This window comes from Diorhabda sublineata, chromosome 8 (assembly GCF_026230105.1).
Source record: "Diorhabda sublineata isolate icDioSubl1.1 chromosome 8, icDioSubl1.1, whole genome shotgun sequence".
Taxonomy (NCBI): Eukaryota; Metazoa; Arthropoda; class Insecta; order Coleoptera; family Chrysomelidae; genus Diorhabda; species Diorhabda sublineata.
The window spans coordinates 10,181,163-10,200,060 of NC_079481.1; the positions used below are offsets into that span (position 1 = coordinate 10,181,163).

General features: G+C 32.6%; 1 protein-coding gene across 2 annotated transcripts; it reads left to right on the top strand.

Moving 5' to 3' along the window:
- Positions 1 to 95: 95 nt before the first annotated feature.
- On the top strand, positions 96 to 18,753 carry LOC130447703 (protein Lilipod). Of its 2 annotated transcripts, XM_056784665.1 has the most exons (9): positions 96 to 398; positions 5,679 to 5,943; positions 8,823 to 9,053; positions 10,351 to 10,419; positions 11,162 to 11,479; positions 11,534 to 11,688; positions 12,846 to 13,077; positions 13,966 to 14,122; positions 18,575 to 18,753. In XM_056784665.1, the coding sequence occupies exons 1-9, from the start codon at positions 330 to 332 to the stop codon at positions 18,657 to 18,659; spliced, it is 1,581 nt and encodes a 526-aa protein (XP_056640643.1). In that variant the 5' UTR covers positions 96 to 329; the 3' UTR covers positions 18,660 to 18,753. The 2 variants fall into 2 exon arrangements, with proteins under 2 accessions (XP_056640643.1, XP_056640644.1); XM_056784666.1 differs by lacking the exon at positions 18,575 to 18,753 and having other exon boundaries at positions 99 to 398; positions 13,966 to 16,540.
- The last annotated feature ends 145 nt before the right edge of the window (positions 18,754 to 18,898 follow it).

Sequence of the window (18,898 nt, forward strand, 5' to 3'; positions counted from 1 at the left end):
ACACTAATACAGAGCAGAGTTGGTTGTCTAAAACTTTGTTGTACATCGTCTACATAAAAGGCAACGATAACTCTGAAGAAGCAGAACTGAAAGTTGACACTGACGTTTATTGTTTTGATTGGATATTTTCTCATGATCTCTCGAATTCATTAAAAGTTCTAAAGTTATGTGAACATCTGTCAGCGTTGAGTGGAGCTTTAAAAAAATTTTACAAAATTTTTGTTTCAAATATGTTAAACCTTATGTAACTAAATGTGTTCGCGTGAAAACCTATAAAAATGATTGAACTTGAGTTAAAAGGACCAATTTTCACAGATAGGTGAAAAATAATGGAAGAATATGAAGATGAATCAGATATTAACGAACAAATTTTTCATAATAACGTTAGAGAGCAAATTGTAAGTAAAATAACGATTTTTAATTGTGTACAAAAGTCCAATTTTTATCTTTGACGTGCCCAAAATTTTATAGTATTTTCATACTTTGTATCTTTTAATTTTTTAATTATTAGAACTATAAAATATTTAATAAAATACGTGTTCAGAGTATCATACAGTAACTATAGAAATTGTGTTCATTATATTATAAAAAATAAATAAAAATACGTTTTTTCAATTGAGCAATTGACTTGTTATCAAATTAAATTGACTATTTTACTTGTAATTAATTAATTACGAGTGTTTAAAAGTGTTATTAAACGCCTGTTTTTTTAGTAGAAAATGAGATGATTAGTTTTATCTCATTTAATAGCTTATCTTTACATAATTACGTAGCAACAGATTTATTTCAATTTTCCGTTTATCGAAATAATTCTAGTTTTTATAAACTGAAAAAAAAAAATGTGAAAGTATTGACAAGAGGAAAAAATGTAAACATTTAAAGGTTATTTATTTTCCAAGAGTTTCAGGGCTCAAATGAAGTCAACTTCAGTATTCATACTGTTTTTTGTGCATTCCTATAATGAAATATCGACCGTCTTCACTCTTCATTTTCTATTGGACTTATTTTTCTTAGTATAATTTCTGATGAAACCCTACAAGGACTTGTTTCTCATGATATACTTCCTGATGAAGCCCTATAAGGACTTATTCCTCATCAGGTTCTTCCTAATCCAGCCCTATAAGGGAGATAATAAGAAGTTATAACTGGTCTCTGCCTCTAAATCTTGGACCTAACACTATTTTGGATCTAACTGTGTGAACATTTTAAAAATTCATTCCAAGAGGTATCTTTTTTTTTGAAATATAGTGACAAAAGGGAAGGAATGTGACATTCTAAGGTTTATTTGGCTGTTTTAAACATCTGCATCTCCCTTTTTGAGTTCCAAAGTTCAAATAAATTGAATTTAAGTTTCAGTACTGACTTAATTAACTTTGGTCTTGATTCCTAGAGGATTTTCATCTAAAACTTTTTTTGTGCATTCCTGTAAATTTCAACCTTCCCTTCACTTTTCAGTTTCCGTTAGACTCATTCCTCATCAGATACTTCCTGATTCATCCCTATAAGGGAGATAATAAGAAGTTATGACTTGTCTTTGTCTCCAAATCTTGATCCTAAGAGTTTTTTGGATCTAACTGTGTGAAAATTCATTCTGAGAGGGTATGATTTCTTTTTCTTTTGAAATATAGTGACAAAAGGAAAGAAATGTGACATTCGAAGGTTTATTTTTGTATCTGCATCTTCCTTTTTGAGTACCAAAGTTCAGATAAATTGAATTTAAGTTTCAGTACTGATTTAAATTAGCTATGGTTTTGACTCCTACATCTGCATCTCTCTTTTTGAGTTTTAAAGTTTAAGTATATTGAATTTGATTATCAGTAATGACTTAAATTTACTTTGGTCTTGACTCCTACAGAATTTTTATCTAAAACTTTTTTTGTGCATTCTTGTAAGCACATTTCGACCTTTCCTTAACTTTTCAGTTTCTGTTAGATTAATTCCTCATCAGATACTTCCTGATTCAGCCCTATAAGTAAGATATTAAGAAGTTGCAGCTTATAGTTAGTTCCAAAACTAGATGCTAACAATTTTTGGATCAAGTATTGTAGAAATTTTGAAAATTCATTTGAAGAATCAACTTTTTGAAACCCACATCATAGAAGGACGTTTTTACTTCTTCTCTGATGCAAATCAAGTGAGATAAGACTATTAATTCATTACCAATGGCAGGTTGTATATATCTGAATGCAACTAAGACATCTAGTTGATCATGATCTCAAAATATTTACAATTTAAATAAAAACTACTGATAACAAGCTTGTATTATAAATATTTGAATTGAATAAAATTATTGTCGTGGTTCAATTTAAAACGAATTTTATTGTTATCTGGCTCGCAGCTATTTTAAATTGTTGTGTTTACTTTCGCTAGCGGAAAGCAAGGTCAAACAGTGGGTAAATATAAATAAAACGATTTCGTCTACGAGGGACAGTTTGTTTTTAAAAATTTAATAATCGATCTAGGCCAGACAACGATCGAAAACGCGAAATGTCGGTTTATACCGGAAGGAAATGTTTTAAAATGACCGAAAATATTTCTCCTATTAGTCGCCTCCATCCAATGTTTTTTTATCATAACATGACCGGATTTTTCCCACCCTTCAGTCAAATTGTAACTATTTACTTAAAAAAAATTTATTTTATGTTAAATCAAACTACAGGATGCAATTTTATCATTTTGGGGGAGGGGGAGGATTTACTTGTTTCTGGGATTCACAAAATGTCGTCGTACCTGTCACAACATAGAAAACAGAAGAATTTTGAAAAAAAAAATTATTTATTTTTGAACGTAATTTTCAAGTCTTCAAATAATCCGAGGGGACTAAATCTGGCGAATAGGGTGTATTAATTACGTAAAGTACTTCTCATCGCGGGCCTGGTTATTTTCGCTTCGACTGACGCCCCCACTATTGAGACCACATCTTTTACTCGGGAGTGTAATAGTGTAACCAAGTTTCGTCTGTAGTAAAAATTTAGGTTAATAAACCGTCTCTTATTGCATTCAACAGTTTGGGAACCTTATTTCCCAATATTGAAGGTGTTTTTCGACGATAGATTCTACAGTTCCAATACTAATGCTGGTTTCATCCTTCCAGCGGTTCGTTTTGGACGGTTTAACGGCCATCTTTGGCTCATGAACGAGAATTGTCCCAGAAGTATTTGACCCAACAAAAAAAAGCGAAAAAATTTTGGAAAAAAATCGTCAAACTTCTCAAAATAACCATTAACCGTCGACATCAACGCTTCATTGTTGGAAAATATTTGACCAACCAGTCCGAGGGGGCTAAACCTGGCGATTAGGGTGTATGAGGTAGCGAGCTGGTATATTGTCTTGATGGATCAACATTTTTTGCCTGATATTAAACAAAATGGTGTCTTCAAACTTCTAGTGCCATCTCTAGGTCAGGTCAGGTACTTCTGGGACCAACAAGGCCGTTGCTGTAGGCCCACAAACATGTGCAGTACGTGATGTTAAGTTGTGGTTTCTCTATTTTTATATCTAGATATTTCGTTGGAAATTTTTTTATCGTATACGTAATTTCGTATACGATCCCATTCCATAAGCGTTACGCATCGTGGAAATTCAAATAACATCAATTAGTTTCGTATGGGAGGAGTGGTTTGTCAAATACGTTGACTTGATGACAAAGTGACACACCTAAATTCCTTTGTAATTTATTTTCATTGTTCAATATTTCCAAGCGGATGGACGCATCCTACTACATTAAAAAGAAAGTGATTTACTGTTATTTTGCGTTTGTTTGTTTATTAGCACAAAATAACTTACGGTTCTAAACGTTATTTACATTGGAGCGTGAGCAAAAACATCGAATTGGCAATCACAAGACAATGACAAAAGAAATAATTACGAAATTGGATTTTTCTTAGTAAAATCTTAAAGTTAATGACTTTAGCTTCGAAATGATGTAATTACCATTTGTATGCTTGTTTATAATAGGGGTAACTTACCCTTATAAAATCTATCTATCTACGTGACCCACGACTATCATTTCGCTTCAATCCACATCTCTGTTAACAATAAACAAGAATTCTACCTGAAAATCAACACAGTAAGTTGCTCAAACGGTCATCCTACTGCAACAAGACCAGAGTCGGTGAGAAGTAGCCAGTGTGCTGAACATGAACCAGTCTGGTGTTTTCAGTCGTCACCAAAAGACAAAAAATACACATCCAAGCATCATTGTCAGAACATCGCTGGAAAATCGGTCCCTCACTGGTGTTCAAGTACAAAAAGTGTTCAGAGAAACGCTGGAAAGTCAGAAGAAGACTCAAGGTAGTTAAAGTTGAGCCAAAAAGGCCAACTACTGGTTCCAAGTTAATCCTATGTCACCAAGCAATCCGTCTGCGATTTATAAGAGAACACGGACTGACGAAGGGCGATAGAAGAGAACGAGTCCTTAGAAGACCTGGAGCAAAAATTTACATAAAAGAAAACGTAGCTTTTGGAGGAGCTTCCTGGATGGACAATCGAAGAGGACGAGTCTACAGAAGACCTGGAAAAAAACTCGCCCAATTTCACATAAAAGAACTTCCCGGATGGTTTGGGAGGTCATTTTAATGGAAATAAAAGTTCAGGCATCTTTTTCCAATAAAAACCTGTTTCCTCTACTTTGAAGACTAAATAAGCAGGTTTCCCAATATCTAATTGTAAAACTGGGTAGAAAATTCGGACGCGGTTGCTGTATCTACGCTTGCTGCTTAGCCAGTTATACGAATGTTGCAAATTCAATCGTCTTTTCAATTTTTCACACCAGCAGTTGCTGGCAACGTAAAATGGAGCAGAAGAACTTATTGCTTCAGCACTTATGATGTCTTACCTCATTGGAGCATCTTTTTTATTCGTATCCTCAATCCAAACAGCGAGCATTCGCTCCATAGCAGATCTCGTCCCATATTCACGCCTCTTGAGATGCCACATGAACTGAACGATGTTGGACTTTCTCTAACTACACCAACACAACTCAAGTGTTGGTGAAGTGGTGGTGTAAACAGTGTGCTCAGAATGAACTTAACGGATCGCTAAATAATCAAATGAAGTCTGAAAGACTTCAGGTTTAAGACAATCCGAAACATTCATAGTTATATCAACCAAAAACTTCTCCAGAAACGATATGAAACTGGTAGTCCATCTTCTAACAGGTCACTGCCCCTTTGAGACGATGGCCACATTCTGCGAGCAAGCCATGGAAGCGGCACAAAACAACCCCAAAATAGTATCCTTTTGGGAGGCGTCTACGTATTTTGGAAACAGGACAATAAGATGTAGAGTCTTGTACAAAAAATCGAGTAGGTATAGGTGCAGACGCTACACGGGCAGAAGAAAGCGAGCATGCGCTGTAGGCGACTGCGAAGATTCAGGCTTCAGTCGGCGTTGTGCTACAGCCACGCCACGTGTCGTTTCAGATGACCCGGTTCAACGAGTTAACATAATGGTTAAATATGCACCATTACTGCTTCGTCTACGGCATTTCCATAAGTTTCAAGGTCTGTCTTGTACTCTTTGAAGAAGGTATTGACAAGCTTGTCCACAGATATGTCAAATGTCTCTGATTATGTCGAAAAGTTTACCAATAAAATTTTTGTTTTATATGAACTTGTGTTTTATTTAAAGCCTATCGGAGGCTAGAAAAAACGCTAATAAATTTTTTTTTGTTGCAGATTTTCCTTTTACTCTTCATCCTCCTCTACCTGTTGAGTTTCGCGACGCTATGTAGATTCAAGCGTAAAGGCAGAGAAGATTATTTTAGTACCGACGAAGATGAAATTACCGTATACAGGATCAGTACGTGGTTGTGTTCTTTCTCTTTGGCCGTATCTATATTGGCGGTACTCTTATTGCCAATATCGATCGTTTCAAATGAAGTATTGGTAAATTATCCCAACAGTTATTATATAAAATGGTTAAATTCGTCACTTATCCAAGGTACGTCATCAAAAATATCATTTTCCATCAAATAAATTCAAAATTTCGACATTTATTTCAAAAATGGAGCACCGGAAACAAACTAAATGGTGTATGAAGCTTGTCGGTTAAAAGTTTTTGCCCACCCTATACACAAAACAATAAGAACTCCAAACCATCATCGAGCCTCCGCCGTGATTCACAGTCGAGATTACAATTGTATCTAACAACAAAATTTAACTCAAAACGCAAATTTTGTACATTTAATGCAGATTTGTTTCACTTTTCTTGTGTGTTTTCCCGAACACTATATTTCTCGATTTCTATTCAGCACGAATACTTAACATACGAATTCGTCCACGACACGGACCGTGAAGCTAATCCTGTTCGATATTAGAGACGAAATCAAGGCGGAAGATTCGTCTTTGAACCAAAGCCGTCACTTTGAGTCTTTCTACAAATTCATTCTTTCTATCCGACGTTTCCTACTGGCGATTCTCCAATTCTACATTTTCAGGTCATATAGTCTTTTAACCATGTTTTAATCCCTATAATACCTCATACCTGACACCAACGAATGTTTTTCTTATTCATTTAGTCGCACTAAACTATCCACTATTTCACTTAAGTATCTACTAACTTATATAATTTATTCAAATTCGCCGGTTATTTAATAAACAAGCGACAATTTATATAAAAAAAAATTCTTGATAATTCGGTTCTAGAAAGTAAACGATTAATTAAAAAGGCCTTTCGGAGAACTGCCGCATATGCCAAATTTTAGATTCTTTTATCATAATTGAACAGGACCGGCTTCACGGTCCATGTTGTGAACGAGTTCGTAACAAGATTTTCATCCGTTTTCGACGTGGAAGGGCGCCTCGAACGTGAAACATCTTCAATATCTTCTCGGTCATCTTGAAAACGCTCTAATCACTCAAAAACACAAAACATTCATTCCCGTACACTTGTTTCACGTGAAATTTAACAACAATTAAATATAAATAAAAATTGAATAAACGCGAATAATGATCATTTTTAACTTTTTTTTATTAAATATCTTTTCCCTCTAAACTCAAACCCTAAAAATTGACACTATCCGACTCTTAACCATGTTTTAGTGACTATTTATCTATAATACCCCATACCTGACACCAATTTAATGTTTTTCTTATTCATTTAGACGCACTAAACACTAAACTACCCACTATTTTACTTAACTATTCACTAACTAAATATAATTTATTTAAATTCATCGGTTATTTGTTACTATTTCGGTCTGTTTACTATGACATTTAATTATTTACTGCTGAATAAACTAGCGAGTAGTTATACAAAAAGAATTTCTCGATAATTCGGTTCTAAAAAGTTAACAATTGAATAATAATGTCGTCCTAGAAATTGATTATATTGAAACGATGTAAACAAATCGCCTCTATAATAAAAACCAAAAAAACTTTCGGAGAACTGCTGCATCCGCCAAACTTTAGATTCTTTTATCATAATTGAACAGGGCAGGCTTCACGATCCATATCGTGGACGAATTCGTAACAATATTTGACTTTGGTTGATGGCTTTTAGATGCAATAGTATCAATAAAATTAATTTTTCTGTTTCTTTGTCCTGTTTACAAACCATTTCGATAAGATTTTTGTTTATATAGTTTTATTTTTAACCACTGAATCCGATTTGATACAAAAGAAATATCAAAATTGTAAATATTTTTCGAGTTAATTATCAATTGTTGTAAACATTCTACACCAGATTAAATTATCGATTGTTTAAACAGTAAATTACAATATCATTTGATTTTCAAAACAAATTACATCTTCTATAACCATTACTGAAAATACTTCTGAATCGTATTAAATTCGCTATTGGTGTTTTCGAAATCGCGGAATCCATTTATCGAGCTCCTACTGCAGGTTTACCGATAACTGGACTCGTTTTTCACCGGATTTGTTAATTACACTGAACGACAAACTATAAAAACATCGCAATTCATAGAAAAATATTTTTTTATTGAGTTTTCGGGTAATTGTTGGAACATAACCTAATCGAAATTAAAGTAAACCTAACCTAACTTTACAAAAACATGGATTCGTTCTTCGGAAAAACATTTTCCGATTTGAATATAAATAAAAGGTGAATGAACGTGAATAATAATTATTTTTGACTTTTTTCTTACTATATATTTCAACCCTCGCAAGCCAAACTCCAAAAATAGACCCCCAAAATGAGAAATTTCGTTTATTTCATAAATCTATTTAAAAAAATCGAACAGAGAGTCAACCGATACATTGATTGGTAAAACTAAATACTTTCGTATAAGATAAATCATAAACACGCTAATTTGGCGTTTTCGAAATCGCAGAATCCATTTATCGAGCTTCCTCTGCTGATTTTACCGATAATTGTATTCGTTTTTCACCGGATATGTTAATTACACTGAACGACAGAAAAGATAAAAACATCGCAATTCATAGAATTCTTGAATTTTCGGGCAGATACGAAACGATAACCTTATTATTTTCTAATTACAATAATAATACAATAAATAATTTTGATGATTTATTTAACCTAGCTGTTATTATACGAGGACCGTTCTGTATGGTTCAAAATAGTTGAATATGACTTAGTAAATGACGTTAATATTAATTAAAGCGTAATTGAAAGGGTTGAAATTTTTTTTTCTACCAATACGAAGTTTTATCTTTGATTTTCTTTCGATACGGATTCAATCGCATTTTCACGTTACCAGGATTCCATTTGAACACACGCGTATAAATTTTGACAGAACTCATTCGCCAGTGATGTCAACTGACGAGTTTATGTCAAAATGGCCGAAACGCGGGTCGAATATATCGATGTTAAAATACTCGTTGTTTTATTTATTTTAGGTCTATGGAATTACGTTTTTCTATTTTCAAATCTCTCTTTATTTATTGCTTTACCCTTCGCTTACCTATTCATCGAATCCGAAGGATTTTTCGGTCATCGTAAAGGATTGATGGCTAGAGTTTACGAAACTTTCACCGTCCTCACTTTATTAGGGCTAGTCGTATTAGGAATGACTTATGTGATAGCTGCGCTTATAGATAAAGACAAATCGAGCATTCAAACTATTTTAAGTAAGTAATTTTTTTCTATTTTCCATCGTACCAAAAACTGATTGATCCCACGGTCGAGGCGATAGATACAGAAGAAGAAAATGATTGACACGCGTCTTAAAAGATGACTTTGTTCAATCCGTTCATTTTACTGACAACATTTTGCAATATATCTAGCGATTTAAAATAGTGGGTGTTAAATTAATTGATTACGAGGTTTGCTACTTGAATTTCGAGATAAACACATATTTATAATTGGATATAGTTTGAACCAATCGTCGATTTCGATTGAGCCGCCTCCAAAACACGCGATTTGAACGCATCAACCGCTTCTTCAGGTGTAAAAAAACGTTGAACTCGCGATTTATTTTTGATCTGCGGTTGGTTCCCCTGATTCTGGCGAACAAATTTTGGTGTAGAATTCAGAATTGACAGTTCCACGTGACTCTAATGGAACGGTGGCTGCATGTCCAGGTATTAGGCGACCACCATTTGGTCCGAAGTCCTTCGTGCTTTTGTTGGATTTGACCAGATCCAGAATTCGTAGCCTGTCAACGCGAATATATCTTTTTGGCAGCCAAATGTTCATGCGAGTGGGGACCCAATCATGCCCTAATCTCAACAACAGCCGATTTTGGACGATCCTCATCAAATTCATCCTGTAACGAAGTGCGACCACGATTAAATTCGGAAAACGGTGACTCGAGATGGCGCTTCATCACCAAATGTCGAAGCGAGTTGATAGGCACGTCGATTTCCAATATCGATCCACTAAATCGATTCAATACAACATATCGTTTTAAAAAATTCGATTTATTTGGTTCGTGGATTCGATTAATCGATTTCAGATCGCCATTCCTATCACGAAATTCATTTTGTATAGAAGTGCGATCACGATTGAATTCGGAAAACCAACGAAACCCGGTGATTCGATATTGCGCTTCTTCACCAACACTCGAAGCGAGCTTATTTATTGGTTAAATGTACCTCGCAAGGTATTGAAAATCGTCGCACGATGACCGAGACTGAACAATTCAGATAGCACTCGTATGACAACACGTCAATATGTCAAACGTCATAGTGGCAATGTCAGATTTGACACATCAACATAAGAGTTGCCATATCTTAAAACTTGTTGCAATCCTCGTATTTATATTGTTTACTACATCCTCACTCACCCTGTCTCGTGGACAAAGGACCAAACAGTGTTTTAGTGTGATGTAGTATTAAATATTAGATAATACGTTTTTTATTTTATTATTTATTTCTAATTAAACATCTCCAATAGGAAAAATCTTGATAGGTCCTTATTTTTTAGGTTTCTGGACTTATTATTTGCCATTTTTGTATTCCTGTATATCTTTTTTTGGGGTATTGATGTTATTAGGTGAGCTATGATTTCCCTTTATAAACGCTCGTGAGCAAAAAAATCGACTCGCTCGCAATGCAAAGATCTCTAGCTAAAAATTTGTATGAGTGTATTGTCAAAATAATAATTCATTCCAAATTAACTTATCAATATTCGGTGTTCCCTCCCCTGGCCCTAATAACAGTGTCCCATCGCTTTTTCTTTGATCAAGTAATTTTTTTTTACTTCATCTTGATCTCATTCTTCAGTAAGCGTCGTTTTGGGGTCCGATTTCATGACTGGTGCAAGATTCCAGGTCCAAACTTTTCTCTTAATTTCATCTTATAAAGGCATTTTCCTTGAAAGTAAACTGTACTGGGGTTGATTTGGGGCTTGTAGCTGGTCTTTTCGACTCGAGGTTAGCTGCTTCAAGTCTTGTTGGACCTGGACATCAGTGAATCGATCATTTCTATCGAGGTGTGTTCTTTTTCTTCCGGAACCGCGTGTTCATTGAAAGTAACCAGTCTTTTGGTAACGAATCTAAACTCCGGAAGCATCAGACTGGCCACTTCTTGCTGACTCTGGCCTTATCGCAATGGAGTGACCGCTTCAGGAGGTTCATCTGCGGTTGACGTTCGATGGTTAACTGATGGTGGTGGGTAAGGTTAGTCGATGATTGCGGGGGTCGATTTTTTCTCTCACAAGTGTGTTTTTCTGTAAAAAAGTTTGTTTGACCAATCAAAACTCGTTTTCTTACTAATATAATGATTGTTTCACGTAGTGTGCACCCCTCTTGGTTTCGTGAGACTGTTCGATGTTGTCGGTCAGTTTCTCGTCAAACCTCAGTTCCTTCGAGATCTCAACGAAGAATATTTCGCTTGCGCCTTAGAAGAAGAATCTCTACGTAGGAGATTCAAACAAGCTCAAAAGACTGGCAAATCGTACGTTGATCCTGCTCCGATGGCGTTGGAATCGGAAGTACCGATAAAGGACATCGATTACGAATTACCAACTAACTTATTAAGATTAAAAAACGGAGAGTTACAATTTGGTTTGGGTAAAAGACTGAAAGAAATTGAGAATAGGAGAAGCGTATTGGGTAAATTTTGATGTAATTGTTTCTTTTTGGAGATTTTCCGATGTTGTTTTCCAGATAAACAAAGGCAGACGTCTTCTTTTAGAAGGAACGTCGTTTATCCCGTTGCAATGTTACTTCTTCTCGGTTTAACCGTTATAGCGGTTCTTCTGGTAGTACAAAACACTTTATCGCTACTTATAGGGATCAAAGCTTTACCCATTAGCTCAAAGGTAAGTCTAAATATCATTCTACAAACAAATTATTGAGTATTTTTAACCGAGAACAAGAAAATCCCGCGGAAATTTATCTGGAACATCTGTAGGTTTTAGTGCTCGGGAAAAACGTGTCCTGGTAGACGATTCCAAAGGCTTGCACTTCTCCACAAAAAGGAATCTCGATAAATTGACGTTCTGCAGGTGTAGGTCTTACAAAAACTGCTCTAGGTGGGATTATGCTAGACAACTCGAAAGAGCATCTTCCGTGGTGGTCTCAGATATCAGCGATCTTTCTTCTATGCTCTAAGCTGTCTTTAAGTTTTTGGATCGCCTATAAGTCGAATTGCTCTGGATTGAGTCGAGGGTCTTTAGGGAACTAGCTCAGCTGATTTTGATGTGAATTGTTGGTTATAGGAAAGTAATTCATCGTAAAAAACAAAAACACTACACCTGGGAGCACAGGAAATAGATCTCTGGTAGCTAGTACCATTCCACATTCTGGATTTTCCAAAAGGAGTGAAATTCACAGATTATTGGACGATTCTGGGTCTTGTAGAGGATTCCATTATACCAAAGGACCTGCTGGTTGAACCAAAAGCTGGTGGAGTACCCTAGAGCCTAGAAAAAGTTTCTACGAGAAGTAATTCATCGTAAAATAGATCTCTGGTAGCTAGAACCATTCCACATTCTGGATTTACCAAAAGGAATTTTTTGGTGATTTTCAGCTGTCTTGGTGATTGATTTTCCAACAGAATTCGTTTTTGGTAATGAATATATAAGAGCGGCAACCGAGTACTTTCGCTTTTTACTTTATTTTTTGAATAACTTATGTTAGTGCTGTACTTTCCCGTTTGTCACTTGATACCGGTCGCATTTACGTAACTTTAAAAGCAAGTAGTGCGTGATTTTGTTTCATAAAGCTGTTAGCTGTGGGTTAATTTTAAATGAAGTGCGGAAACGAACGTTGTCGGTAAAATTTACCTTACCAGAAACCCGCAGCGGCTCGCCAAGAAATATGTGAAGTCTACGGTGCTGATTGTTCGTGTCTGGAAGTTTTTCCTTCGAAGATGAGCAACGTTCTGGTTGTTCTACTGAAATTATTCAGCTCCTTGAATATTTTCGTTAAAAAAAGTGTTAAGATGACCTATCAGGTGATAATAATTTTTTTTTAGCAATTTACTCTAGGAGTAAGTTCTTTATCGAAGCTTGGTTTATACGGAGCCTCGTTGGAAATACTATTGATAATTTATTTAATAGTTACTTCGTCAATAGGACTTTATACCGCCCCTTGTATGAAAAAATTTAGACCGAAGCCTAAAAGTACACCGTTTAGCCTCGTTATTGGAAACTGCGCTTTGCTTGTCGTTATTAGTTCGGCTTTACCGTTATTATCGAAAATTCTAGGTACGTGTATTTTTTTATTGTTATTTTTATTATTAACATTAACAACACTGAGTATTTCTCGTATATTTGGTATAAATACAGTTGGTAAAAAATGAAATTGACCTTACCAACGACAAGAACGCCTCGATGGACTTGATAAACTGGTAAAATTTTAACAGTTTGTTTTTCTGGAAAATTTTTACTTCTCCAATGCGAAATTTTAGTTCCTAATGCCAAAAAACAATTTGAATTATTAGGAGTGTTTTTTTTATTGAGTTTTTTGGAGTTTTTTGGAGATATATCATATTTTCCAATATTCACAATTTTAATACGAAACTTTTTTCGAAATTTCGTATTTTTCGAGAAATTCTCGATTTTAACAGTTTTTCTAGAAAATCTTCGCTTCTCCTACCCGAAATTTGAGTTACTAATGCCAAAAAACAATTTCCATCATTTTTTTCGAAATTTCGTATTTTTTCGAGATATTCTCGATTTTAACAGTTTTTCTGAAAAAATTTCCGCATTTACAACCAAAAATTTGAGTTCCTAATGCCAAAAAAACAATTTGAATGATTTGGTTTTTTTATTGAGTTTTTTGGAGATATATCATATTTCATTGTATAAAAAAATTCACAAAATAGTATCGACATAAAATATCAATTTTCTTCTACCCCTTTTTTTTGGCCTTTTCGAATTTTTTAGAAAATATTCCAAATTGAGATTTTTCAAAATCCAAGGCAGACTCCAAATTTCAAAGGAATCGATCGGATAGTAGAATTTGAGATATCGCGTCAACCAGTCGCGAATTTTTAAAAATTCATTTAAGTGTGTAAACTTTAAAAAAACAAAAAAATTCGAATTTCCAGACCAGAATACGTCCCCCCTAAATGTTTTTTATTATATTTTTAGGTATAACAAATTTCGATCTATTAGGAGACTTCGGAAGCATAGAATGGTTGGGAAATTTCAAAATCGTACTTTTGTATAATTTGCTCTTCGCTACTGCTTCCACCCTTTGCGTCGTTAACAAATTTACGGCGAAAGTTCGTCGCGAACTCTACAACCGGTTAGTTGAGAATTATCTGTTTCTTGCTAACTGCGTCTCATTCATCAACTAATACATCAACAATAATTGTGAAGAACAAAAAAAATTCCTCGAATCAAAAGTTGTCCAACATCAACGAAATCACGAATTTCCGGTTGGATAATTTTTGTTCCGGGATCAAATGTTTCGGTTACGGTTTGAAAAATCATTTGCATCATCATTTATTTATGAAAATCCTGTTCCGGAACGTGCTTTTTCACTTTTCTGTTTGTACGGTTGATAATTTTTGAAAAATCTTGTAAAAAGAACCGTTTTTTTATTTTTTTTATTTTTCATATTGTATCAAATTTTTTTAAAATTCGATAACTCTAAACTAATAAGACTGACTATGTATATAAAGATTGTCTTGAATCGATTTATATGTTGGAAAAAAAATCGATGTTATAAGCGTTGTTTTTTTTATTAGATTTAAATATTTACAATGTTTTTTTCTAATTTATTTACACAGGTCAACAAAATCAACAAAAAATTTATATAAGAGTTTTTTTACTGATATTTTATTGATTCCATAGTTTTCGAAATGATTTTTAATTTTTTTGTGAGACGTACTGTATACAATGGAATAATTAGTACGATTTGTATTTACCTCGAGGTATTTGTGTATGGGTATTTTAAATCCTTGTTGGAGTTTTAAAAATATATCCGATTGTGTAATTTATGTCCTTAAAATGTTTTTGTTTCATTAATTTATTGAATATTTTATGTCAAATATATGAAAAAAATTTAAATGATTATTTTTCCAAATGTTGAATTGAGACTTTTTGTTCTATTTATTCCATTTTTCCAATATTTTCCGTCACTGTCCATTTCTTTCATATTTTTTCTTTCTTTTGTATTAATTTTTTTCTTTCCTGTCCCTGACAAGTACTTGAAAAATTTATCCTTAATTTCATTTTGTTTTTTCTATTATATGGAAAATATCCAAAGAATAACCCGAAGGAATCTTTTCGGGTATCGGATTGATACTTTTTACTCTGTCTTACTCACTTCTTCCAATATTTTCAATCCCTGTCAGTTTCTTCAAGATTTTGCCCTAAATTTTTTGTTTTTTTATTCAATTTATTAAATTCTATGGTCTTAATTTTTTTCTTTTCTATCCTTGACAAGTACTTGAAGAATTTATCCTTAATTTCATCTAGTTTTCTCCATTATATGGAAAATATCCAAAGAATAACTCTAAGGAATCTTTTTGGGTATCGAATTGAGACTTTTCGTTATGTTTTGCCTATTAAGCAGATAGGCCTTCTGGTAGTCCTATTGTGCCAATTTCTTGTCTTATTTTCACTATATATCCGAAGAATAACTCAAAGAACTTGAATAATTTATCCTTAATTTCATCTTTTCCAATATTTTCTGGTCTCTATCCTTGTTTTACTCCTTTTCTTTCATTACAAAGTGATTTAATCATCTTTAACTATATTTAATATCTTACTGTTTTGTAAGTGATTTTTATCACTTTTATTGCTATTTCGATATTTTTCATATTATTTCTTAATACTGTGTCAAAAGTCTTCTTCGGATCTAAGACTCTCAGTTATATTTCTTCTCCTTATCATATTCTTTTTGTTTGTTTTGCTTTCGTTCCAACTTGTGCTCTTGTTTTCCTTCTTTGTCCTACTACTGGTGTTTGTATACCTTTCAACTCCATTTTGAATAATTTATTTTATTCTCTACGCTCATTCTTTTTATATTTTCTTGTTTCCATAACATCTCCAGTTTTTATTTTCATTTATTATTTATATTCTTCTTGTTTTGCCAGAAATGTTCTGTTCCCTATTTTTATTTTTCCTCCAACTTTTTCTTTATCTTTTTACACTATTTCTTCTCCTCTTTCTATTTGTTTTGTTTATAATTGATACTTTTTTTTACTCATACTCTATCTATATTTCTGCAATTTCATAAATCGTTTATTTTCACTCTTTTTCTTGTGTTATTTCCATTCTTAATTTATTTTTTCTTTCTGGGTGTTTCTACTAGTTTTCCTTGACTTTTTCTCTCTTAATATTTATTTTTCCATATAGTCTTCGTATTATATTTTATAGAACTTCTTATTTATCATCTACTGCCTGTACTACTAATTTATTCTTAATTTCGTTTTATTTAATTCATTATTTTCTTTCGATCTTCAATTTTCCTCTTCATCTTCAGTTATCATCTTTCTATTCTGAATTATTTGTCGATTTTTTTTACTTTTGTGTTTATTTTATTTTTTCATGTAGTAAACAGGATTTTTTTCTATTCCTTCCACATTAACATCATATACAAGTATTTTAAAAAAAATTTTTTTCCATAGTTGACCTGTGATGTTATTGGAATTTTTTATTTATTATGTATTTACGTAAAAGACTTGCTAATTATAAATATAATAATGTTTTATAATTTTTTATTATCACTTATTTTTCTCAATTAGGTTATCCCTTACTTCATTCGAACGTACTGTATATACAGTGTGTGTCAAAATTAGTAATGTATCGGAATCATTCGAAGACATATTCCATATCAATTTATGTATATATACAGTCGAACTCCGATAATTCGAATTCCTCGTTAATTCGAACTTTTGCGTCGGTTCCTTGACATTCCTATACTAACACATGTAAAAAAACCTCGATAATTCGAACTTCAAAAGTTCGAATTATCAAAAAAATTCGTATTTTCTGGGTTAAAATTTTTGATGTTCGAATAATTGAAAAATTCGAATTTTTCTTGTATAAATTATGTATGTACATATGTATTAAAAAATTCGAACTGTTAGTGTTGAAAAAAATTGAAAAATTCGAATCTTCAGATTCTAGGTAAGACGACGATATTTTGTCGAATCACTCGATTTGCTTCAAAGGAAAAAATCGTCAGCATGAAGCAATCTAGCATAGCTGATTTCTTTACAAAAAAATAAATATATGTATTTTTTTTTATTTTAAGATAAATAATCGGTCCTTTTTAGGACCAAAAAGTCTTCAAACGTATACAAATTATTATTTTAAATAAATAAATAAATAAATAAACATGTTATATACCCATAACATATTTATTTATTTATAAAATGGAAAGATGCATCGAAATGCATACATATATGTATGTAAATGTGCACAACTCCGATAATTCGAACTTTTGCTACGGTCCCTTGCAGTTCGAATTATTGGGGTTCGACTGTATATATATATATATATATATATATTAACATTTTTATTAAAAAAAATAAATAATTTAAAAAAAATGATTGATGAAAATTAGTTCCACAAATTATCATGTGTCACTTATCTACGTTACCAAAGTACAAAAATTGAATTTAATTAATAAATTTTTTAATATTGCTTTTTATTTCCAATTTCAATGAATATATAGAGGTAGTTTATGTAGATTTGGGGTTGTATCATCTCTATATAAAACAGATTTGGTTTAAATTTGAAATTTTTTTGTTACACTGAAAAACGTTTCAACTTACTTAAAATTAATTTTTTTACTCTATTTCCGAAAAATATATTTAAAAAATAATTTGTTTTGACATGTTATATCGAAATTCATCTGACTTTTGAATATACAAGGTGTTCTATTAAAAAAAAAAATAATAATAAAGTATAATGTTATACATATCGAGTACAGTGTTTGAAATAGCAACCTCAAATCAGTTTATTTTCGAAAAATATTTTGAAGAAATGAAATATGGTTTAGATATAATTGAAATTTGAAATAATAGTCCAATTAGGTGAACTGAATATTCTAAGAATCATTCCGAACCCTACCAATTGCACTTTTTAGCTTCAGTAATTGGAATTTTTTCTGAAAATTCGTGAAAATCACACAAAAAACGTTTGTCGTATTTATCTCGATAATGGTAATGAATTTCAAAAAAAAAACTATCGGGTAGCAGTTGTATGTTGAATTTCTGCAAATATGTCTTCGATCGTAGGTTTTCGTGGAGCTTTCTTGAGATATATCGTATTATTTCGAGATATTATCGATTTTCACTGTTTTTCTGTAAAATTTTCGCTTGTTCAACCCGACATTTGAGTTCCTAAACCAAAAAAACATTCAAAAGAACAATTCGAATGATACGGGTTAGTTTTTTGATTATTTAGCCAAGTCAATAGGACTAAAAAGACATTTCATTTACAATTAAAAATATTTTTAGTTTATAAAGTACTAAAATGTAATTAGTTTATCAAAAAAATAATAATATAACCCTACTTATTTTACAAAAATACTCAATTTTGGAATTCAGCAACGTTTTAAAAAAACTTTGTATCGATTACAATTTTTTTTTCAAAAATTTCATTTCTTGTTCCAAATAACAAAGCTTTTTGCGTTTTCTTTTTCAAAATCACTTATTACTAACATCCTACTATCGGTGTGTGTGTGTGTGGCGTTTTTTTTTCTGTTTGAAAAAATTTCAGTCCAACATTTTTTATACAGAATAATGGTTTTTTTGGATATCAAAATTGAACACCCCCAGTCTGTTTCAAGCACTCCACCACCGTCTATACAAAAATGTGAATAGAAGATGTTGGAACAATGAAAAAAAATCAATTTTATATTTCAATCCCAAATTCATTTTATTTAAATAAAAAAATAAAATTTGAACATATTAAAAACTTATTGAAGCTTTATTTATCCTTTCCCTCATACTTAATCGTATTTACGAGGGCGGATCTATGAGATTCCACTACATTCAACTCCTGCCAAAATTTGAATTTAAGCAAATAGAGGTTAGGTTTGGCGACGTTTCGTCACGATATA